We start from the raw sequence: 24,716 nt of genomic DNA on the forward strand, positions 1-24,716 counted from the left end.
ATCAGACAGCTTTAAGGGAAGAGACACCCTTATAATCCAGGGACTTTCCCAGGGACTCCTGTCTTCTCGTCACCTAGCCTCTTACATTAGGAAGGGAGATAGCAACACCAGAATACGTCTCACCATCAGAGACTGTGTTTCTAAGGACACGCTGAGAGGTACGGTAAGAATTATCGACACTGTCTTTTTAAACAGTCGCCCCGCCCCCAGTTGTGTAAAGTGCGAGTTCGATCCCTCTACTGCTGATATCTTGGATCTGTGTATTATTTATATTGAACAGTAGTTTAGCCATGTGTTATTTTGCCATTTTGAGGTGACAGAGTGCCCGGCAAGAGGCTGGGGGGGGTGGGAGGGGCCCCCCGGTGGGGGGTGGTGACCAGGGATTTGTCGGGTGGTGTGGGGGCGAACGCCCGGTGACGGGGGAGGGTGGTGGGCATCCCACACATTCTCCAATAAGCAATTTACTGCGATTCGGGGACAACGGGTAACCTGGGCCACACACTATCCATTGCGATGCAGAGAATAATGGCAGAGCTTTTAGTCCCCGAGACTCTGTTGATGGGAACTCTGGCCCTTAAAACCAGATAGATGTTAAAAGGTAAAAACTCAAACAGTAACAACAATAACAGAATTATAAATACATACTTGTTTCTCCAGCAATATCAGCACACACCCCAAACTTCCCATACTGACCACCAATAGACTGGATGTCAAAATACACATTTCCTGAAATTAAAAAGGGAGTGTTTCACTCAGTAAATAAAAGCTGAGTGTTCTGAAATCACGACAGGCTTGGTTAAGAATTTCTCTATGTCACAAGGTTAATATCTCATTTATTCTAGGACAAACTGATACTGAGCTTCATACAGTTGTTAAAATCACCTTGAATCATAGAATCTTACAGCACAGAAAGAGACCATTCGGCCCATCGTGCCTATGCCGGCTCTTTGAAAGATCTATCCAATTAGTCCCACTCCCCCGCTCTTTCCCCATAGCCTGTAAGTTTTTCCCTTTCAAGTATTTATCCAATTCCTTTCTTGGAAGTTACTATTGAATCTGCTTCCTCCGCCCTTTCAGGCAGCGCATTCCAGATCAAAATAACTCGCTGCGTAAAAAAAATTCTTGCCAATGATCTTAAATCTGTGTCCTCTGGTTACCGACCCTCCTGCCAGTGGAAACAGTTTCTTCATGTCTACTCTATCAAAACCCCTCATAACTTTAAACACCTCTATTAAATCTCCCCTCAAAAATGAGAGCAATTTATTTGCCACTATGTTGTTTGAAACAAATTAAACCCATAACCGTTGCCAAATGTTCAACTCTTTTTGTAACATCGAACTCTCCATATAAGTTTTAAATGGTTCTTATTTTCAAATCAGACTCATCTCAACACAGTGAAGTGGAACTGAAACAAGTTTCCTGTCCCCACCCCCCCCTTAAACCACACACACCAACATGTCACCTGTAAAGTTTTTTAAAAATTCACACATAAATAACACTTGACAGTCAAAGGCAAGCTATGCATTACAAGAAGCTTTGCCACCCATAGACTAAAATTAGTATTTTGCCTGTACAAGACTATTGTAAACAATTTTACAACACCAAGTTATAGTCCAGCAATTTTATTTTAAATTCACAAGCTTTCGGAGATTTTCTCCTTCCTCAGGCAAATGTTTCCAAGGAGATTTTCTCCTTCTGAGGAAGGAGAAAATCTCCGAAAGCTTGTGAATTTAAAATAAAATTGCTGGACTATAACTTGGTGTTGTAAAATTGTTTACAATTGTCAACCCCAGTCCATCTCCGGCATCTCCACATCATGTACAAGACTAGATTAAGAATTAATTTCAATAATAAAAATACAGCTGAAACTCACTGATGAGACAGCCATCATTGCACAAACTCACCTGCGGAGGTAGAATAGGCATGGCCATTGTGAATTATTCTTTCTATAAATTCCACGATCCGTGGAATGTTGTCAGTCACTCTCATGTAAACTGTGGGTGGAAGAACCTACAAATAAAACATTGAGAATAGTTTTCAGGATTTGACTGAACCAATTTCCTACGCTATCTCACAAACAGGACTATAATGTCTTGGTGGAAGAGTTAGATATGAAACGAGCTTTCAAACCTAAAATGACATTTTCCACGGATTTGAATAGTTTAAGGCAGGGGAAGGGTCAGAATTACCCATGCAGTACCATTTCTATGCAATTTTACAATAAATTACTGCCCTTTCTTGTGTTCCGTTTACATGACTGCAGCACTTGGTTTGTGTTTCAATATTACAGGTACTGGAGCTGAAAACAACACAAAATTGGGCCACACTACATCAATCCCCCATCTGTAAAATGTTTCATTCCCACATGGCAAGATCGGTTCCATTTGCTCTGAATTTAAAAGCAGACTTTTTCGAATAAAAAGTCATGGTCAAACTCCCTGGGGTAGAGTTTGACTTTTTGCGATAATGTAAAACGGGTGATAGTGAGTCAGCAATGGAAATAAAGAGAGAGAGACGCAAAAAGGAGCTGCCGATTTGCTGTTGCCCATTTTACACTATCGCGGAGGGCCACGATCTACCCCACCCCCGTGGAGGGACACAACGTCTGTGTTTGCAGTAAAACATTCCACGGCAGAACCAGTGCTCACAGGCACAGGCTGTAGTACCTGGGCTGTCAGAGGGCTTAATAAAAGGCACAATGACAATCCCCTCCAAAACACAGACAGAAAATTACCACCCTCCCAAAAAACAAGTAAATGGAACAAAACACAGGTCTTAGCAATGTACAAATAATAATCTATTGAATAAAAGTCAGGCAAACATTTTTTTCTTAAAAAAAACACTCCCTCAATACAGGAAACTCAGTGAAAAAACAAGGATTTACAAGAAAATAGGAATTTATTGGAGAATAAAAACTCTAAAATGTTACTATAAAAGTTCAGGTGCAGCCTGCATCTGTGGCTATTCCTCCCACACCTTTCTGCGATCAGAACTTATCGGCACCTATTTTTAATTTTGATCTCTAATTTTCCGGCACAAGTGGATTAAGATATACTCTGGCCAGCTGCTCCTAGTTTAAAATCCGGGACTGTCAGTAAAAGCAGCAAGTGGCACAATTTTTAAAAAACTTTTATTTTAGAGACAGATTTCAAAACTCCTTTTTATCCTTTGAATACTTTTAAAACTTAGAAATAAAATGAAAAACCCTTGCATACAATATTAGCCTCTGTAAGCGTTTCTTCAACGCTGATGTATATTTTTTAAATGTGTTTATCAAGACAAGGGATGTCAGTGTCTCACAATGGGACACTTTGGGAGCAAGTAACAGCTTTGATCGCTCTCAGGTGAGGTATAGCACGGCCTTGACCCAAACTAAACATCCCTCTACTCTTAGCCCCTTATCTTTAACCCCCACCCCCGTGAGAGACACACACACAGTAGCGGCAGCTGCCGTAGAATGAACCATGAATTAATGACCACCATGAACAGCACTCAATTTATCCTTTCAAGCTGCTTTGGCTGCCAGTTTGACTTCTAACAAGCTGAATATAGAACCACATCAATAACTTTCAGAACAATAATTCTGAAAAGGAGAACACTAAACTCGGGCAGAAAATTAGCCATTGGATGTTAGATTGCCTCGATCAAGCTTCCCTATGCAGGCCTGCCCTTCTCTCTGGTCCTGCTGCATCCCCCAGTTCCCACTGTGCACTCAGGCCTTCCTTTGGCTGAATGAACAGGTTGAGCCAAGGAGCTGGACGCACCCACTGTCAGTCTGTGCCCGTCACATTGCTGGGCAATAACTTGCAGAAGGCACCATTCTCACTATGTACTTGAGTATACCAACTATTACTGAGTGTAACGGGACAGAGAGAGCAAGGCTTAGAGTCACGGGATGCTCTGTCGATGGCCAGTCTCGCTATCAATACGTAGTCTCTGCTACGAATTCAGGTCTGTCTTCGCTACCCATTCTGCTCCGGGGCATCATTCACTCCCTCCCTCCCTCCAGCGGACTGAGCGTTGTCTCACACTGCCCTGTGCGTTTACCCAATGGCTGTGTCGTTGTTGAAGCAGGTAGTTGTGGAAGCTACATCATCATTGCCTCCTTCCCCAGCAAGGACCCCCAAATCCCCACTCCACACATGGGAGGCACCCCTTTTCCCCAACTTCATACAAGATCTAGTTTCTGGACCTTTTCGAACTCCATCTCTCCTTATTCTTCCTTCTTTTTATGTCTTCTCTGCTCTGCCATTCTCTTTTAAGCTTCAATCCTTCCTCCTGCCCTATTTACCCTCTCTATCGGTCTGATTCAGGTGAAACCTGTCCAATCTGCAGAGCTTCCCCCGCCCTAGAACAGGTCCCAATATCTTAAGAATCTGAAATTCTCCCTTCTGCACTGTCTAGTCATGAGTTGACATCTCTAATCTGCTTCTCTTTAACTTGTGTCCAGTGCATATTACATGGGATTACCACCCCTTGAGTTCTTGTACTTTTATTTTATTTTGTCATTACTTTCCTATGGAATAAATTAAATAAAATCACCTCTGAGGTCATGGGTTCAAGTCCCACTCCAGAGACTTGAGCACATAATCCAGGCCGACACTCCCAGTGCAGAACTGGGGGGGGGGGGGGGGGGGGGCTGCACTGAGGGAGTGCTGCACTGTCGGAGGTGCCGTCTTTCGGGTGTGACGTTAAACCGAGGGCCCGTCTGCCCTCTCAGGTGGATGTAAAAGATCCCATGGCACTATTTCAAACAAGAGCAGGGGAGTTCTCCCCAGTGTCCTAGCCAATATTTATCCCTCAACCAACGTCACTAAAACGAATTATCTGGTCATTTATCTCATTGCTGTTTGTGGGATCTTGCTGTGCACAAATTGGCTGCCGCATTTCCTACAACTGTGACTACACTTCAAAAGTACTTCACTGGCTGTAAAGCGCTTCAGGACGTCCTGAGGTCGTGAAAGGCGCTATATAAATGCAGGTTCTTTCTTTCTTTAGAACTGAACTCCTCAAAACTCTCTCAGCAAGCCCCCCTTCCTACTCTTTCCTTTTGCTGGTTCCCATGTGAACCACAATTTGGTTCCTTCCCTTCCTGTTCAGAAGTTGTCCTACCTGCTCTGTTATGTCCCTCACCCTGGCATCTGGGAGGTAAACACTTCATTTGGGACTCCAAAACAAGCTATTTGTCTTCCTAATTGTAGAATCCCTCGCCAGTACCACTTGCCTGTTCTGATGGCTGATGTCTCTCTTTTCCCCCAATGGTAACCCCCGGCTCCAGCGTTCCTCTTCATTCATGTTCCTCATTTTCAGAAATGTCTACCTATTATCCAAGCCCAGACCCGCGTCTTTCTCGTACTGGTTACTGCTAAACCTTTATAAATCACTGGTCAGGCCTCAACTGGAGTATTGTGTCCAAATCTGGGCATCGCACTTTAGGAAGGATGTGAAGGCCTTGGAGAGGGTGCAGAGGAGATTTACTAGAATGGTTCCAGGGATGAGGGACTTCAGTGGTGTGGAGAGACTGGAGAAGCTGGGGTTGTTCTCCTCAGAGCAGAGAAGATTAAAGGGAGATTTAATAGAGGTGTTCAACATTTTGAGGGGTTTTGAAAGAGTAAATAATGAGAAACTGTTTCCAGTGGCAGGAGCGTCAGTAATCAGAGGACACAGATTTAAAGTAATTGGCAAAAGAATCAGAGGGGAGATGAGGAGATCTTTTTTTTTGCGCAGCGAGTTGTTATGATCTGGAATTCACTGCCTGAAAGGGCGGTGGAAGCAGATTCAATAATAACTTTCAAAAGGGAATTGGATAAATACTTGAAATGGAAAAAACTGCAGGGCTATGGGGAAAGGGCAGGGGAGTGGAACTAACTGGATAGCTCTTTCAAAGAGCCGGCACAGGCACGATGGGCCGAATGGCCTCCTTTTGTGCTGTAAGATTCCATGGTTCCTCCTCTTCCCCTTGCAGGCGGTAACTCTCTCCCCTTCCTTTCCTCCAGTCCCAGGCTGCTTTACCATTGTTGGGTTGTTTTATTTTATATAATACAATCACAGGCAATCATTCCAATGACCACTGCACTAAACAGGGAACTTTTGTAACCTAATTGTAAATTTTAACCATGCAACATAAAGCCAAAATTAAAAGTGCTTAAAAACAATTAGCAGCTGCTCAAAAAATGCCTCTTGTGCTGTATTTGCAATGAAACGTTGTACCTTTAAACATGCCATATCCTGTTTGAAATCCTCTTCATAAATTCGAGCAAGTACTGATGGGGAAATATTCAACTGGAATCGGGAAAATAATCAGTCAGTCATTCAAATTTTAATTTCATGGTTTTAAATTCAAATGCTTTCTGAGAGTTCTTGTAATTTACCTCATTTGCTCTTTGAATTATTTTGTCATCAATATCCGTGATTACCATCACCATGACGACATCGATGCCAAAGACCTTGATCAATATTCTTTTCATGATGTCAAATTTAACATAGGAGCTAAAAAAAAATGGAGACAGTGAAAAAGTTGTTGCTGATTTTTCCATTTTAAGGTGTGTGTGTGTGTGTGTGTGTGTGTGTGTGTGTGTGGGGTGTAAGTATTCCAAGGTTCAGCACCAGGTAAGAGGTCTGGGTCCCGGGGACGGGGTCTCAGTCTGGGGTCCGGGTTCTCACGGATCAGAGAGCTGGACACCCCGGGCAGTTCGCGGTGCTCCCAATTTACTCGGCACTAATGACCAGAAAATCAGGGACACACCAGCAAAATCTACCCCACCTTGGGGCAGGTCATTCCAGCCATCATGCCTGTGCCTGAGCTAACTCTCCCATCACAGATGTCCACAATACCATTTCCCTGTAAGCATTAATATTTCTCCTGACGTTTTTCTTGGGTGTCAGCCATGGTTCAGTGGGTAGTGTTCTCACCTCGGGGTCAGGAGTTTGTGTGCCGTCTTTCAGATGAGGCGTTAAATTGAGGCCCTGTCTGCCTTCTCAGGCAGGGGAGATCGCCCTGGTGCCCTGGCCAATTTTTATCTCCCAACCAACATCACTAAAAAGGTGATGTTGTCATTTATTTCATTGCTGTTTGTGGGCCCTCGCTGTGCGTAAATTGGCTGCCACATTTCCCAACATTACAACAGTGACATCACTGCAAAAGTAATTCATTGGCTGTAAAGCACTCTGGGATGTTCTTGGGTTGTGAAAGGCGCTATATAAATGCAAATTCTTAAATATCGTAACTGACTCGAATTCAATAGCCACTTAAAACACTACATCCTAATGATCCTTTGCATGAAAAAGTTCCTACTGACCTCCCCCTTTATACTTCCAGTACTGTCTGTGTTTCAGCCCTCCCTCTCCCCCCATTACTGATGCATGAAGATAATGACTGAAATGCCAAGTACAGACATCCTCCCCTCCCTTCAAAATAGAAACAAATATACATTTAATTAAAAAGCTTTCATCTTATAAATTCCCTTTCAAAGTTTCGATTAGGATTTCGAATACTCTAACGATTACATGGAATTGTAGCAGATTTCCAGTGTTTGAATAACGAAAATGGTGTTTTTATTATAATATAGCGTGGCACTGTTAGTGAAGTCTGCAGACTCCAATTCTATGATTGTACACATATTTGCACATGCTGTTTAATAAGGAGCGCATCATATGGTGTAACTGAGAACGTATTAATGTATTGGTGTATTTTAGATGTTATGAATAGAACAAATGCTCATCATGAAACAGAGAGAACAGTAGGAGAAATATGAAACCGAAATGAAATTAACTTAATTGAAAAATAAGAAAATTGCACATTGAAAGTTTTTATACAATTGTAGTGATGGGAATGGCAGTTAAAAAGCTGTGAAATATATGTAATATTTTAGAACCTGCTGGTATAACTCACATGGTACTGCACAATGGGGCCCGAGGATACTGTCCATTTACAAAGAAGTGATTGTGTTGCAGCAAAGGATATAGTGGGTCAGAGAATGTTGATTGTGGGAGAAAGTTATTTCATTTGTAAGACTATGAGACGGGAGCAGTTAAATGGGCTAGAGAGGTGAGGATATTTGGGGGGGCGGGGGGAGGGCACAGTGCTGAAAGGGGAGGGAGCGATAGGAGTAGCAGGGGAGTGAGTATATGGGGAAGTTGGAGTACTGAAGAGTTGGAGTTTGCAGAATGAGATAGTTAGGTTTTAGGTCAGTAGATGGGGACAAAAGTGAGGTTTAGAAAAAAAGTGAAGAATAGTACATGGGGAAGAGGAGTTCAAAAAAAGGGTAACAGGAAACAAAACCTCCAAAAAAAAAGCCATAGAGGAACAGGCCCGGAGAAGAAAAGCAATGGGGAATAAATCTTCAAAAAAACAAAATAAAAACAATGTGTGTGCAATGGGGCATTGAATGTACACGGTACTGGGCATGTGTTTGTTGGGGATGGGAGCAGAGAAGTAATTAGGTGAGAGTTAAGGATGGCAGCTGGAGCCAGGAGTGAGAGTTGGAACAGTGCGAGGAGGAGAAAGTCGGATGGGGAACGAGGGGGGCAGGCAGGAATGGGTTAAAGATGTGGGCGATATGGTGGCAGCTTCAGCAGCGGGAGGGGGACATAGTTTGTTCTAAGGACGTGGGTCATTGCCCATTCCTAGTTGCTGCGAGAGGTGGCGGTGGGCCTTCTCCTCAAACCTCTGCAATCCCTGTGGTGACATTAGGTAGGGAATTCCAGGATTTTGACCCAGCGACAATGAAGGACCGACATTTGTCCAAGGTAGGATGGTGTGCAACTTGGGAGGGGAACCTAGTGATGATGGTGTTCCTACTCAAGTCCCACTCCAGAGACATGAGCACATAATCTAGGCTGACACTCCAGTGCAGTGCGGAGGGAGTGCTGCACTGTCGGAGGTCCCGTCTTTTGGATGAGACGTTAAACCAAGGCCCAGTCTGCCCGCTCAGATGAACTTACAAGATCCCATGGCACTATTCAGAGAAGAGCCGGGGAGTTCTCCCCAGTGTCCTGGCCAATATTGATCCCTCAACCAACATTACTAAAACAGATTATCTGGTCATTATCACACTGCTATTTGTGGGACCTTGCTGTGCGCAAATTGGCTGCCGCGTTTCCTACATTACAACAGTGACTACACTTCAAAGGGTACTTCATTGGACGCCCCGAGATCGCAAAAGGCGCAGTAGAAATACAAGTTCTTCCTTTCCTTTTTAGATGTCACTACTGATGACTTCTATCACTTTACTGCTGATTGGAAAGAAATTGGTCAGTACTCAAAATCCTGGAACTCCCTCCCTAACAGCACAGTGGGAGAACCTTCACCACACGGACTGCAGCGGTTCAAGGCGGCGGCTCACCACCACCTTCTCAAGGGCAATTAGGGATGGCCAATAAATGCCGGCCTCGCCAGCGACGCCCACATCCCATGAACGAATAAAAAAAAGCTGGGCCAATTCCACCCCACTATGTCACCACCTCTGGAGGGTCTATCTTGTTGGTTGGACAGTGATGGAGAAGTCTGGGATGTTAGCTGATGAGATGCAACTATGTCAGACTATTGCTCGACTTGTCTGTAGGACAGCTCTCCCAAATTGGGCACCAGTCCACAGATGTTAATGAGGAGGACTCTGCAGGGTTGACTGGCATTGCCCAAATCTTGTCCGGATTCGCTGCCAGTTGATCTGTCTAAACGTTTCAGAGCAGGGCTGGAGGGGGCAGGGAGCTGCAACCACTAGGACAGGGCGGGAGGAGGGCTAGCTGTGAGCAAGGGTAGCAAAAATTCAATGTTAAAAAAGCCCACAATTTATTAAACTTTAAATTTTAAAAAAGTAAAATTAATTACAACCACCCAGCAGGTGGAGATCTAAAGAAGCTACGACAAAGCCCGAGGTATAAATGGGACAGCCCAGTCTGAAAATAACATTAAAACTCCTGCTACACCACCACTTACTGGCATCACAAGCAAATGCAACCGGTAATTGTGGACATCTTAATATAGGATGCCTCATAAGGAAATGTTTACATAGCAGTTTTCAATGGAGTACACGGCCCATGGGATCCTGGGCTTTATAAATAGAGGCATAGAGTACAAAAGAAAGGAAATCATGATGAACCTTTATAAAACACTGGTTCGGCCACAACTGGAGTATAGTGTCCAATTCTGGGCACCGCACTTTAGGAAAGGTGAAGGCCTTAGAGAGGGTGCAGAAAAGGTTAACTAAATGATTCCAGGGTTGAGGTTATTTTAATTACGTGGATACAGTGGAGAAGCTGGGGTTGTTCTCCTTGGAACAGAGAAGGTTGAGGAGATTTGATAGAGATATTTAAAATCATGAAAGGTCTAGAGAGAGTAGATAGAGAGAAACTGTTCCCATTGGCAGAAGGGTCAAGAACCAGAGGACATGGATTTAAGGTGAATGGCAAAAGAACCAAAGGTGACATGAGGAAAAACTTGTTTTACACAGCGAGTGATTATGATCTAGAATGCACTGCCTGAGGGGGTGGTGGAGGCAGATTCAATCATGGCCTTCAAAAGGGAACTGGATAAGTACTTGAAAGGAAAAAACTTGCAGGGCTACGGGGATAGGACGGGGGAGTGGGACTAGCTGGATTGCTCTTGCATAGAGCCGGCACAGACTCGATGGGCTGAACGGCCTCCTTCCGTGCTGTAACCTTTCTATGTTTCTACGTAAGAACGTTAACATATTAAAAGTGGATCTCCCGTTGCATTATATTTGAGTCGGTTTATGTGTTGGAAGGAGGGGTGCTGCATCTAATAGCCCATTCCCAAACCCCCTCGCCCACCACAAACAGACCCTCTGGCCAGCACCGTCTCCCATGGAGAGGGAATTCCGAGTCTGGGGAAACATAGTGGACCCCCCCACCCACCGCGGTAAAGGAAATCCACCCCTGAAAGAAGGGGAGCTCATTGCAACCCACCCCACCCCACTACTGTGGCGAGAGGGGAGGGGCTCCTCCTCCTCCCCCCGAGGGGGAATGGGCACGCCCCACCCCCCCGAGGGGGAAGGGGCCCCCTCCCCCCCAAGAGGGAATGGGGGGAGGGGCCCCTCCCTCCTACCCCGAGGGGCCCCACCCCGAGAGGGAAGGGGGAGAGGCCCCCCATCCCCACCAAGAGGGAATTTCCCCCACAGGTGGTACAGGAGTATAGGCTATGGTATAGCCTTTGCTCCCATGTACCCCATTCCCCCTTCTTCCTCCCCCGCCTTCTCTCCTCCTGGATCTAACTATCCTCCCCACTCAGTCCGGATCTTTGTGTGCAACATCACAGGAGGGCAGCTGGTATATATTAAAAGTCTTGTGTCCAGCACACACTTCCCATGTGTCTTCCTTACTGCTTGTGTCCATATTTTGGCACATCAGGGAGTCAGGATCTTTCGTAGTGCGTCATTCCTCAATCTTTGACACTTTTCAGCTGGTTTTTCCTCCCTCCATATAGTAACTTCTCACTGGCCTATCCTAACCGTGTGACCAACTGAAATACTAAGATACTTTTAAAGCTCTTTTTCTAAATATAATTCTTCTTTTATGAAGGGTTTTGATAGAGTAAAGGAGAAACTGTTTCCAGTGGAAAGAGGGTCAGTAACCAGAGGACACAGATTTAAAGTAATTGGCAAAAGTACCAGAGGGGAGGTAGAATTTTTTTTTTTTAAACGCAGTGAGTTTTTATGATCTAGAATTTACTGTCTGAAAGGGCGGTGGAAGCAGATTTAATAGTAACTTTCAAAAGGAGATTGAATATATACTTGAAATGGAAAAATTTACAGGGCTATGTGGACGGAGTGGGGAGTGGGACTAATTGGATAGCCCTTTCAAAGAGCCAGCACAGGCACAATGGGCCGAATGGCCTCCTTCTGTGCTATAAGATTCTATGATTCTGTTAAACTTTTGTCTGAAGGAGCAAAAGCAGCTTTTATTGAATTAACCAGTCTGCAGGAAAAGCAACCTGTTGGGTTTTTTAATTTACTAATTGATGGAAGAATCCAGCAGCAGTTCCTGATTCCTTTATTTAATTAATGGATGTGGAGATGCCGGTGATGGACTGGGGTTGACAATTGTAAACAATTACTTAATTGAGTCACAGGCTGATTGCTAGCATTAAACAACAGCTTCTTTTCGTTAATTAGTAAATTTTGGGGGAAAACCGTTAATTAAAATAACAGTCGCCATTTATTTAATAAATATCGGGGGAAGCCCGCTGGTTTAAATGGCCACCGCTGTTTTTTCATCTGATAAATTTCAAAGGAAGCTGTTATATCGAGTGGATACTGCTTTCATTTAATGAGTGAATTTGTGTCAGCCATGGCTCGGTGGTAATTCTCTACCTTGAGTCAGGATGTTTGAGAGTTCAAGTCCCACTCTAGGACTTCAGTCCATAACCTAGACTGACACTCCCAGTGCAGTACTGAGGGAGTGCTGCACTGTTGGAGGTGCCGTCTTTCGAATGAGATGTTAAACCAAGATGTCTGACTGTTCAGGTGAATTTAAAAGATTCCGTCGCACTTTTTTTTTTGAAGTAGAACAGGATCCTGGCAACCACTCACATTTGCCCTGGCAGTTTATTTCACCAGATACTCTGGAGCGAGCCTGTGGATCAGCGGTAGCAGTCCCACTTCGAGTCAGAAGGCGCAGAGTCCGATCCCACGCTCCAGACAGTCCCAGTGGAGCACCAGCCGTCATCCAGCGGGAACGTGTCTGGTGTCTGGCCCCCACCCCACCCCATCATCGTACAGGCTGTGGGAGCCCGTAAAACCCTCTCGCCATATAGGACTAACCCCCTATCGGCTGGCATAAAGATGGTTACGGACATGGAGGGAGCACCCATGTCAGACAGTGAGTCCTTCCACCACATCTCACTGCTCTTCAAGGGAAGAGTGAGAGGATAGGAAAATAACAACCAGATACTGTGCTACACACACTTTTATTTCGTGAATCCTGTTTATATTTAATTAATTTATTAATTCATGTTAGAGAACTTGGGGAAATAAATAGTGATATCTTGAGGAGTGTACATATTACAGAGAGGGAGGTGCTGGAAGTCTTAACGCGCATCAAGGTAGATAAATCTCCGGGACCTGATGAAATGTATCCCAGGACGTTATGGGAGGTTAGGGAGGAAATTGCGGGTCCCCTAGCAGAGATATTTGAATCATCGACAGCTACAGGTGAGGTGCCTGAAGATTGGAGGGTAGCAAATGTTGTGCCTTTGTTTAAGAAGGGTGGCAGGGAAAAGCCTGGGAACTACAGACCGGTGAGCCTGACATCTGTAGTGAGTAAGTTGTTAGAGGGTATTCTGAGAGACAGGATCTACAGGCATTTGGAGAGGCAAGGACTGATTAGGAACAGTCAGCATGGTTTTGTGAGAGGAAAATCATGTCTCACGAATTTGATTGAGTTTTTTGAAGGGGTAACCAAGAAGATAGATGAGGGCTGTGCAGTAGACGTGGTCTACATGGACTTTAGCAAAGCCTTTGACAGGGTACCGCATGGTAGTTTGTTACATAAGGTTAAATCTCACGGGATCCAAGGTGAGGTAGCCAATTGGATACAAAATTGGCTTGACGACAGAAGACAGAGGGTAGTTGTAGAGGGTTGTTTTTCAAACTGGAGGCCTGTGACCAGCGGTGTGCCTCAGGGATCGGTGCTGGGTCCGCTGTTATTTGTTATTTATATTAATGATTTGGATGAGAATTTAGGAGGCATGGTTAGTAAGTTTGCAGATGACACCAAGATTGGTGACATTGTGGACAGTGAAGAAGGTTATCTAGGATTGCAACGGGATCTTGATAAATTGGGCCAGTGGGCCGATGAATGGCAGATGGAGTTTAATTTAGATAAATGTGAGGTGATGCATTTTGGTAGATCGAATCGGGCCAGGACCTACTCCGTTAATGGTAGGGCGTTAGGGAGAATTATAGAACAAAGATCGAGGAGTACAGGTTCATAGCTCCTTGAAAGTGGAGTCACAGGTGGATAGGGTGAAGAAGGCATTCAGCATGCTTGGTTTCATTGGTCAGAACACTGAATACAGGAGTTGGGATGTCTTGTTGAAGTTGTACAAGACATTAGTAAGGCCACATTTGGAATACTGTGTACAGTTCTGGTCACCCTATTATAGAAAGGATATTATTAAACTAGAAAGAGTGCAGAAAAGATTTACTAGGATGCTACCGGGACTTGATGGTTTGACTTATAGGGAGAGGTTGGATAGACTGAGACTTTTTTCCCTGGAGAGTAGGAGGTTAAGGGGTGATCTTATAGAAGTCTATAAAATAATGAGGGGCATAGATAAGGTCGATAGTCAAAATCTTTTCCCAAAGGTAGGGGAGTCTATAACGAGGGGGCATAGATTTAAGGTGAGAGGGGAGAGATACAAAAGGGTCCAGAGGGGCAATTTTTTCACTCAAAGGGTGGTGAGTGTCTGGAACGAGCTGCCAGAGGCAGTAGTAGAGGAGGGTACAATTTTGTCTTTTAAAAAGCATTTGGACAGTTACATGGGGAAGATGGGTATAGAGGGATATGGGCCAAGTGCAGGCAATTGGGACTAGCTTAGTGGTATAAACTGGGCGACATGGACATGTTGGGCCGAAGGGCCTGTTTCCATGTTGTAAACTTCTATGATTGTATGATTCCATTCATTTCACCTGATTTTCTGCTACGGCCACTTAGTTCCTGACTGCTACCGGTTTCTTTAATAAATTAATTCCTTAATTCCCTACCCCACTTTAATTTCACCCAATTCTCTGAGAAACCGAGTGGTGGGGTCTGGAACTCACTGCCTGAAAGGGTGGTAGAGGCAGAAACCCTCAACTCATTTAAAAAGTACTTGGATGAGCACTTGAAGTGCTGTAACCTACAGGGCTACGGACCAAGTACTGGAAAGTGGGATTAAGCTGGATAGCTCACTTTCGGCCAGCACGGACATGATGGGCCGAATGGCCTCCTTCTGTGCTGTAACTTTCTATGATTCTATGAAAACCACATTAGTTCCTAAATTATACTTTTTAGAAAAACAAATATATATGTATGCCATTTATTTATAATTTTCACAGAATAATGGACAATCACTAAATTAAATTCCCCATAGCATAAAAATCCAACAAATCAATTTAATGATAACATTATTTCAATACTGTGGCCTAAATATATTGTATTTTACATGGCATCAGCATCATAAAACAATGCATTCTCTGACTCACTGTGGCTAACGGCAAGGGAGATTTCCGAATAATATATTAAAACCCCGGCATAAAGCAAGTATTTCCTGCAGCTCACTCTTACTTCCTGCTACCTTTCCCCATTAAATTTTGTTGATAATAACTAATAAGGGCGTTATGTATTGAACCTTCCGACTCACCACATGCACTGCCATTGAAGGTCGTAATACAAGAGATCGGGAAGCAGTCCACAATGGGTTAATTTGCCCTTTTTTTAAAAAAGCTTCCCGCAGTAATGAACAATAAACAGCAGCATAATCTTCTGTTCCCGTGCTGTTTCCCTTGGTGGGAGTGTACATAGAGGAGGTTTCGTTAGAGATCTCCCCTTCCCACAGGCTCCAAAGAAACTCACTAACAAACTGAAAACACAGCATTATTTGAAGCTTTGAAGATGGAGGTCACCTATGAGGTCTAAGTTATTTTGAAAGTGCTTCCTAGTTTTTTCCACTGTGGAAGATAAGTTCATACATTGTGCAGCACCACGTATCACAGGAGGACAGACACAGCCTCTCAGCCTAGTGCAGAGTTTAACAGCATTCCACTTAATACATACATAATCCACAAAGCATTTGGCTGACTAGGTGACACTCAGCCACATCAATCCAGGAAGTCATAAGAAGTCAGCTATAAAACACACTGAGTCTGGTCAATTAATTAGTATTTCAAAACCCATCACCGTTAAAGAAAGCTTTCGTGTTAGCTAATCTGTGGAGGACGAAATGCTGTCAAAATAACAGTGCAGTCTGTAGTTTGTACATATTGTAGCCACAGTGCACAGGAGGGGGTGAATTCGAGACCAGCGACAGGGGCACCGATCAAGCAAACTGCTCTGTCCTGGACGGTGATGTGTTGTTGTGGCTGCACCATCCAGGTGTTCCATCACACTCCTGACTCGAGCCTTGCCGACAGTGGAGAGGCTGTGAGGAGTCAGGAGGTGAGCCACTTGTCGCAGAGTACCCAGCCTCTGCCCTGCTCTTGTAGCCACGGTGGTTGATGTGGCTGGTCCAGTACAGATGGGAGGGAGCATGGCAATGGTGGTGGTGTTGAACGTGAGGGGGAGAGAGCTGGGTTTTATCTTGTTCAAAATGGTCATTACACCTATTAGCTTTTAATGTGAGATTGTAAGAGTCGGGAGTTGGATGTTTTACTGTGTTATAATCAGAATCTACATCAGAGAATGCGGAAAGTGCTTTCACAGAATAACAGTACCAGTTCTTCACTCCCATTTGCGCTGACCTGTTAGTAATACAAATGGCCTGAAATATCCCTCTCCGTATATCCCATAACATTTAAGCATCAGGTTGGAAACTCCAAACCCGCTGCACCAGATCATAGGCTGCAATTTCAGCAGCCTCACTCCTCTGGTTATTAGCTGCCATCAGCCCCCTCTGCCCATTCCAGCACTCCTTCTGTTCCTTCGCTTCCTCCCTGTACTGCTCTGCCTCCTGCTTATTTACCCTGCTCCTTTTCAGATTGCAGCTTAAGCACTTCTAAATGGTAGACTAAAAGTACACCTATCTCCTCCTGCTCAGACCACACAGAAAGTTACAGCACAGATACAGGCCATTCGGCCCAACGGGTCCATGCCGGTGTTTATGCTCCACATGAGCCTCCTCCCTCTCCGCTTCATCTCACCCTATCAGCATATCCTTCTATTCCCTTCTCCCTCATGTGTCCCCCTTAAATGCATCTATGCTATTCGCCTCAACTACTCCATGTGGTAACAAGTTCCATATTCTCACCAGTCTCTGGGTAAAGAAGTTTCTGAATTCTTATTGGATTTATTAGTGACTATCTTATATTTATGGCCCCTTGTTTTGGTCTCCCCCACAAGTGGAAACATCTTCTCTACGTCTACCCTATCGAACCCCTTCATAATCTTAAAGACCTCAATTAGGTCACCCCTCAGCCTTCTGTTTTCTAGAGAAAAGAGCCCAAGCCTGCTCCGTCTTTCCTGATAGTTATAACCTCTCAGTTCTGGTATCATTCTTGTGAATCTTTTTTGCACCTTCTCCAGTGCCTCCATAGCCTTTTTGTAATATGGTTTTGCTGCAAACGATTTAATTTAACATAAGAAATAGGAGCAGGAGTAGGCCATTCGGCCCCTCAAGCCTACTCCACCATTCAATAAGATCATGGCTGATCTTTGACCTCAACTCCACTTTCCCGCTCGATCCCCATATCCCTTGATTCCCCTAGAGTCCAAAAATTTAAACTTTTAACGGTGTTTGGTTGGTGGACGATATTTATGCCACTTTGCCTGCCCCCAATTGTTTTGGTTTGGCCTTTTCCAGCACCCATTCCTCAAACACCTTAAGTAGTTCACCCCTTAACCTCTCTTCCAACACACAAAGAATGAGGTTGTCACTGACAAGCTGAAAACACAGCAATGATTCATGAATCTTTTGCCCTTATGAAGATGGAGTCTCCCACGGAGTTTGATTAAATCGAGTATGTTGTTTTGCCTCACAGCAGTGACAGGAAATTGCACCTTAGTCTGTGTCCTCCACACTGCATGAATCTAGATAAAGATCCAGTGGAGTGCTAATGTGAAGGATAACGCACATTGCCTGGAACCCAAGCCTCACAGCGCAGGTAAACCTAGGTTTAACAGCATGCCACTTAATTCATACATAATTGAGATAGTACTTGGGCAAAAAAGTTGACACCCATTTGATTGAAAGAGGTTTTATATAAAGCACACTTTGTGTGGGAGACTGACGGGCACTGAATTTGCTGCCTGCATGCCTGTGCCATCCAATTTAAACTTAGCAAAAGAGTGGCATCATAGGGACAACGGAATTGCTGGACGAAAGACGATCAAGGTCCATCTAGTTGGCTTTCTACCATCCTGCTAATTCCACAGACATGTCTTAGATGCCGCGCCGTTACTGGGGAAATTGAGGCATGGATTGGGCGTTGGTTGAAATTGCACGGGCAGAGATTGGTTAAAACAGAATGGCTCCTGATTTTGCCCCTGTGAACAGCAGTTCTCCAGGGCTTTGTGCTGTGTTCATTATTTTAATTAGTGATCTTAAGTACTCCAATAGCGTTACATTTGTCTAGGATACAAAGATGTAATAGTTGACCATAAAGAAATGAGTATGTTGCAGGTCGATTTAGATGAGTTGAGTGAATAGGCTGATGTCACTGAATGTGGAGGGAGCGCTGTGTTTTGCACAAGGAGCCAGCAGACTCACAGCAGGTCTGTCTGATGCACAAGTGCCCATTCCAAGTAACCACATAGGAAAGGAACTTAACAGTACTCACTGACCAGTCACAAACACATGAAGTAGCTAAAGAAAAAACAAACAGGATTCCAAGAAGTATTCAAGGCAATCAAGTACAAGACTAAAGGCATATAAAGCACTTCAGTATTGTGGGGACCAAAACCAGGCATAGCTGGTGATGGATATTGAGGCTCCGGAGGATGCAAAAGAGGACAGAGATGTCCCTTAAACTTAGATTTATTTTTATTTGCAAGAATAGGCTCCAGACAATAGAATTATTCTTTGTGGAGGAACATAGCCTCAAAGATAAGACTGAAGTTTTAAAAATTGAGAGGATTGAATGCAGTGTATTTAGATAAGATTTTGGAAATAGCTAGTGACAGTGGGACCAGAAGACATACAGCTAATCAGCGAATCATTGGTCTCTGAACACAGCCTATCAAATGCGGCAAGAATACGTAAACTTACGGTCCTTCATGGGAGGAACTGGAGTTTTTTTCTGAGTAAGGACGATGTTGTGGCATATCACGTAGATTAGGCAGGTTCACCTAGTGATGAGACGCGTCCAGCCAGGCAACTTGCTTGCCTTAAAGAGTCTGGGAATTTCCCAGTTTTTCCTAAAATGGGATTTTTCCCTCATCACTCTTTTCACGTGTTCAGAAGGTTCCACATCAGAAAACATTCTTTCCCCACAATCCCCCCGCCCCCCCCCCCCCAAAAAAGGATAACCAGCACTCAAAACAGTTAGGTCAAAAAGAATGTCATACTTTCTTGCTTGGACAGCAGTGCAGACCGTTACACATGTTAACTCGTGTATTCTGAGATGCATTTACACAACTGCAGAAGTGATTTCACTTCACGTGAACACCGCGATCACAGTGTGAATGAAGTCTGAATCCAGACTCAGGGCTCCGCCTGAAGGATAGAGACGCACTCTGCGCGAGTCACTTCGGGTCTTGACATCCAACTCATACCACACGAGCTTAGAGCCAGGGCCAGGCCAAAGCTGAAACTGCTTCCCACCAAGGTAAAACTTATAGCGTAAATGCACTTCTGATGTACACATCGGAGAACGCATCAAAACTTAGTACCAGTTTATAACTTGCCGCTTGAAACTGGCATTAATAAACTTTGCAGATCAAGATACGTCTTTACCTCGAGATCAACGACCCCCAGTTCATTTAGGGACAGTTTTCCTGCACATTTTTCAAGGTTTTGCAGCACAAGTTTATGAAAAGCTCTGAATACGTTTGTAAAACAATTATATTTTTAACTGATTTAGTGGAACACCAATGGCAGTGCTTGCAGTGAGTTGGAGGATATGTTGCTTGTGCTCGCTGACCTACACTGGCTCCCGGTCCAGCAACGCCTCGATTTTAAAATTCTCATTCTTGTTTTCAAATCCCTCCATGGCCTCGTCCCTCCCTATCTCTAATCTCCTCCCTCCTCCAGCCCTACAAACCTCTGGGATCTCTGCGCTCTTCCAATTCTGGCCTCTGCGCATCCGATTTTCATCGCTCCACCATTGGCGGCTGCGCCTTCAGCTTCCTAGGCCCTAAGCTCTAGAATTCCCTCCCTAAACCTCTCTCTCCCTCTAAGATACTCCATAAAATCCACCTCTTTGACCAAGCTTTTGGTCACCTGTCCTAATATCTCCTTACGTGGCTCGGTGTCAAACTTTGCCTGATAATCACTATTGTGAAGCACCTTGGGATGGTTTACTCCGGTAAAGGCGCTATATAAATGCAAGTTGTTGTACTATTACTCCAACTGTCCCTGTTATTCCAGCGATCGCGAGACTCTCCAGTGGTCTCTCCCACACCCTCTGTATCAGATATTTATGCTCTTCCTGTCCACAGGCTCACAGAAAGTTGGTCTGCAAGTTGCTCTTCGGTTCCCATGGGTACGGAATAGCTGACTAGCGAGTATTTAGCAACTATGCAAGATTGTAAAGATAAAATTACAGCTGTGCTGGGTTTGTGCAACTTTGCATTGGGGCACTCCCAAGTTAGGGCCCCCTACAGCCACATGCTTAAAACTAGCATTAAAACACAAGGCAATAATCAGTATTAAAAGGTTAGGAGGCAGAGCTTTAAGCTAGCAGAGAGCGAAATGTAGGACTGAAGCCAGGGAGCTCTCCATCACTGAAAATAAACACATAACTAACTTCCTCACACAAAAGTAGAAACACACATTTGCCTATATACACAACTGAAAAATACTTTGGCTGTGACGTGCTCTGGGATGTCCTGACGATGTGAAAGACTGCTATAAAAATACAATTGTAAACAATTTTACAACACCAAGTTATAGTCCAGCAATTTTATTTTAAATTCACAAGCTTTCGGAGGCTACCTCCTTCCTCAGGTGAACGATGTGGAAATTCACCTGAGGAAGGAGGAAGCCTCCGAAAGCTTGTGAATTTAAAATAAAATTGCTGGACTATAACTTGGTGTTGTAAAATTGTTTACAATTGTCAACCCCAGTCCATCACCGGCATCTCCACATCATAAAAATACAAGTTCTGTCTTTCCAACACATGGAACAGATTCCCACCTAGGGGTGGCTGAAGCAAAAATCGAGGAATCATCTGAGAGTCAGCAGGTTATTGTGAAGGAGGAACGGGGGGGGGAGGAATAGATGAGCTGGGGTGGGTCGTACACCAACCATCCGTATCGGTCTTATAATCTACCGACCCACCTCCCCACTAAGGAACACTCCCTGCCTGTCCTTTCACTAAAGTCACTGACGGTGGAGTTTTTGAATTTCCATTGTACTTTGCCCATTAACCAGTGTCTTGATATATTTACCTGGCATGCCCAAGGTGAGCATGGTCATATACTGTCGGCCCACAGCTATACCTGTCAAAAAAAGACAAAATAAGAGATGAGAACAGCTTTATCATCAGTATATTTGTTTCAACATTTCAATTATCCCAAATGTGCTAATCACAATAAAACAATCCCAGCATCAACCACCGTTACCATTGTAATCTTTTTCAACAATGCTCTTGTAAATGGCCTGCTAGCCTCAACAAAATTCTTTCAAACTATAGGTATTCCCTTTTACTTTCAGTGTTCAAACCATCCTTTCCCTGACCATCACCACCTTCCACATTCCAAACCAACATGACCACTCCCTGGCCTTGGCAAAACTGTTAAATACGACAGTAATTTGAACTAATCACTCAAAATAACTTTTACCACGAATTAACTGATGATGCAGACAGTTGCTTGATGTTACACAGTGCAGAAATATCCAATACAAAAGTGAATGGACGCTATTCACATTATCCATTCACGGTGCCTCTGCAAGCGACGTGTCCCCTCAACAAGCACCTAAAGCCTTGACGTTCACTGGCCACTTTTTCCACATGGTGTGGAGATGCCGGTGATGGACTGGGGTGGACAAATGTAAGGAATCTTACAACACCAGGTTATAGTCCAACAGTTTTATTTGAAAATCACAAGCTTTCGGAGCTTTCCTCCTTCGTCAGGTGAGTGAACCCTTCACCTGACGGAGGTAAGCTCCGAAAGCTTGTGATTTTCAAATAAAACTGTTGGACTATAACCTGGTGTTGTAAGATTCCTTACACTTTTTCACAAGTTAACTTTTAAGTGAGAAAGTGTTTCCCCCCAAGTGTTGGCTTCTAGCAGCTAGCAGGCGAATAATGCATTGTCCCAGTTCCCCAATCTCAATAATTTAATGGCTTCATTCTGACAGGAAAATTGGTATCAACTATTCGGAAAAAACCTAAATAAACTGCGGGGAGGGAGCGGGGGGTTTGCGGGGAGGGAGCGGGGGGTTTTGAGCGGGGGGTTTGCGGGGAGGGAGCGGGGGGTTTGCGGGGAGGGAGCGGTGGGGGTTGCGGGGAGGGAGCGGTGGGGGGTTGCGGGGAGGGAGCGGGGGGGGGTTGCGGGGAGGGAGCGGGGGGGGTTGCGGGGAGGGAGCGGGGGGGGGTTGCGGGGAGGGAGCGGGGGGGGGTTGCGGGGAGGGAGCGGGGGGGGGTTGCGGGGAGGGAGCGGGGGGGGGTTGCGGGGAGGGAGCGGGGGGGGGTTGCGGGGAGGGAGCGGGGGGGGGTTGCGGGGAGGGAGCGGGGGGGGGTTGCGGGGAGGGAGCGGGGGGGGGTTGCGGGGAGGGAGCGGGGGGTTTGCGGGGAGGGAGCGGTGGGGGTTGCGGGGAGGGAGCGGTGGGGGGTTGCGGGGAGGGAGCGGGGGGGGGTTGCGGGAGGGAGCGGGGGGGGGTTGCGGGGAGGGAGCGGGGGGGGGTTGCGGGGAGGGAGCGGGGGGGGGTTGCGGGGAGGGAGCGGGGGGGGGTTGCGGGGAGGGAGCGGGGGGGGGTTGCGGGAGGGAGCGGGGGGGGTTGGGGAGGAGCGGGGGGGGGTTGCGGGGAGGGAGCGGGGGGGGTTGCGGGGAGGAGCGGGGGGGGGTGCGGGGAGGGAGCGGGGGGGGGTTGCGGGGAGGGAGCGGGGGGGGGTTGCGGGGAGGGAGCGGGGGGGGGTTGCGGGGAGGGAGCGGGGGGGGGTTGCGGGAGGGAGCGGGGGGGGGGTTGCGGGGAGGGAGCGGGGGGGGGTTGCGGGAGGGAGCGGGGGGGGGTTGCGGGGAGGGAGCGGGGGGGGGTTGCGGGAGGGAGCGGGGGGGGTTGCGGGGAGGGAGCGGGGGGGGGGTTGCGGGGAGGGAGCGGGGGGGGTTGCGGGGAGGGAGCGGGGGGGGGTTGCGGGGAGGGAGCGGGGGGGGTTGCGGGAGGGAGCGGGGGGGGGTTGCGGGGAGGGAGCGGGGGGGGTTGCGGGGAGGGAGCGGGGGGGGGTTGCGGGGAGGGAGCGGGGGGGGGTTGCGGGGAGGGAGCGGGGGGGGTTGCGGGGAGGGAGCGGGGGGGGGTTGCGGGGAGGGAGCGGGGGGGGGTTGCGGGAGGGAGCGGGGGGGGGTTGCGGGGAGGGAGCGGGGGGGGGTTGCGGGGAGGGAGCGGGGGGGGGTTGCGGGGAGGGAGCGGGGGGGGGTTGCGGGAGGGAGCGGGGGGGGTTGCGGGAGGGAGCGGGGGGGGTTGCGGGGAGGGAGCGGGGGGGGGGTTGCGGGGAGGGAGCGGGGGGGGGGTTGCGGGGGGGGGTTGCGGGGGAGGGAGCGGGGGGGGGTTGCGGGGAGGGAGCGGGGGGGGGTTGCGGGAGGGAGCGGGGGGGGGGGTTGCGGGGAGGGAGCGGGGGGGGGTTGCGGGGAGGGAGCGGGGGGGGTTGCGGGGAGGGAGCGGGGGGGGTTGCGGGGAGGGAGCGGGGGGGGGTTGCGGGGAGGGAGCGGGGGGGGGTTGCGGGGAGGGAGCGGGGGGGGGGGTTGCGGGAGGGAGCGGGGGGGGGGGTTGCGGGGAGGGAGCGGGGGGGGGGGTTGCGGGGAGGGAGCGGGGGGGTTGCGGGGAGGGACGGGGGGGTTGCGGGGAGGGAGCGGGGGGTTGCGGGGAGGGAGCGGGGGGGTTGCGGGGGAGGGAGCGGGGGGGGGGTTGCGGTGAGGGAGCGGGGGGGGGTTGCGGGGAGGGAGCGGGGGGGGGGTTGCGGGGAGGGAGCGGGGGGGGGTTGCGGGAGGGAGCGGGGGGGGGGAGCGGGGAGGGAGCGGGGGGAGGGAGCGGGGGGGTTGCGGGGAGGGAGCGGGGGGGGGTTGCGGTGAGGGAGCGGGGGGGGGGGTTGCGGGGAGGGAGCGGGGGGGGGGTTGCGGGGAGGGAGCGGGGGGGGGGAGCGGGGAGGGAGCGGGGGGAGGGAGCGGGGGGGTTGCGGGGAGGGAGCGGGGGGGGGTTGCGGGGAGGGAGCGGGGGGGGGTTGCGGGGAGCTGTACCAGGAGGCAGTGCCCGGCTGGCCGAGCACCAGCGGCTCTTTACTCCGCGTCAGGCTGTTGTAGACCCTCAGGCCGGTCGGGTGGCCCGCGGTCGCTGCCAGTCACCGCACGGCCCCGCGGGCCGCCGCTCCCTCACATGACAGCCGTCGCCGGGCGGCCCCGACCCCGCGGCCCAGGCCTCCCCGCCGCCGAGCGAACGCCGAGCTCCGGCGATGAACCTCCAGCAGGCCAGCGGCTTCCTCATGCTGGGCGCGCTCACGTTGTTACTGGTGGCCCGGGGAAGGGCCGAGCGCCGGCTCGGTGCTGGCGGAAGGCCTAAACCCTGTCAGCTAGGCCCCGGCGGAAATGGCAACGGCGCCGGAGGAGGCGGGGCCTACCGACCGGAAGAGGCGGGGCCCGGTTACCGCCATCCATCAAAGCTTTCCGCCTGTAGCGGAGACGGCGGCGGAGGA

The 24,716-nt window shown here is 47.8% G+C and overlaps 1 protein-coding gene across 1 annotated transcript in view; it reads right to left on the reverse strand.

The window, feature by feature from the left end:
• Window positions 1–24,687, reverse strand: part of cars2 (cysteinyl-tRNA synthetase 2, mitochondrial) — a 57,321-nt gene extending 32,634 nt beyond the window's left edge. Inside the window, 7 exon segments of the mRNA XM_067986643.1 lie at window positions 646–726; window positions 1,905–2,010; window positions 6,211–6,282; window positions 6,372–6,489; window positions 21,262–21,312; window positions 24,265–24,352; window positions 24,355–24,687. Coding sequence (XP_067842744.1) covers window positions 646–726; window positions 1,905–2,010; window positions 6,211–6,282; window positions 6,372–6,489; window positions 21,262–21,312; window positions 24,265–24,352; window positions 24,355–24,508 — 670 coding nt within the window. The 5' untranslated portion in view covers window positions 24,509–24,687.
• Window positions 24,688–24,716: the final 29 nt, after the last annotated feature.

Source organism: Heptranchias perlo, chromosome 6 (genome assembly GCF_035084215.1).
Source record: "Heptranchias perlo isolate sHepPer1 chromosome 6, sHepPer1.hap1, whole genome shotgun sequence".
Taxonomy (NCBI): Eukaryota; Metazoa; Chordata; class Chondrichthyes; order Hexanchiformes; family Hexanchidae; genus Heptranchias; species Heptranchias perlo.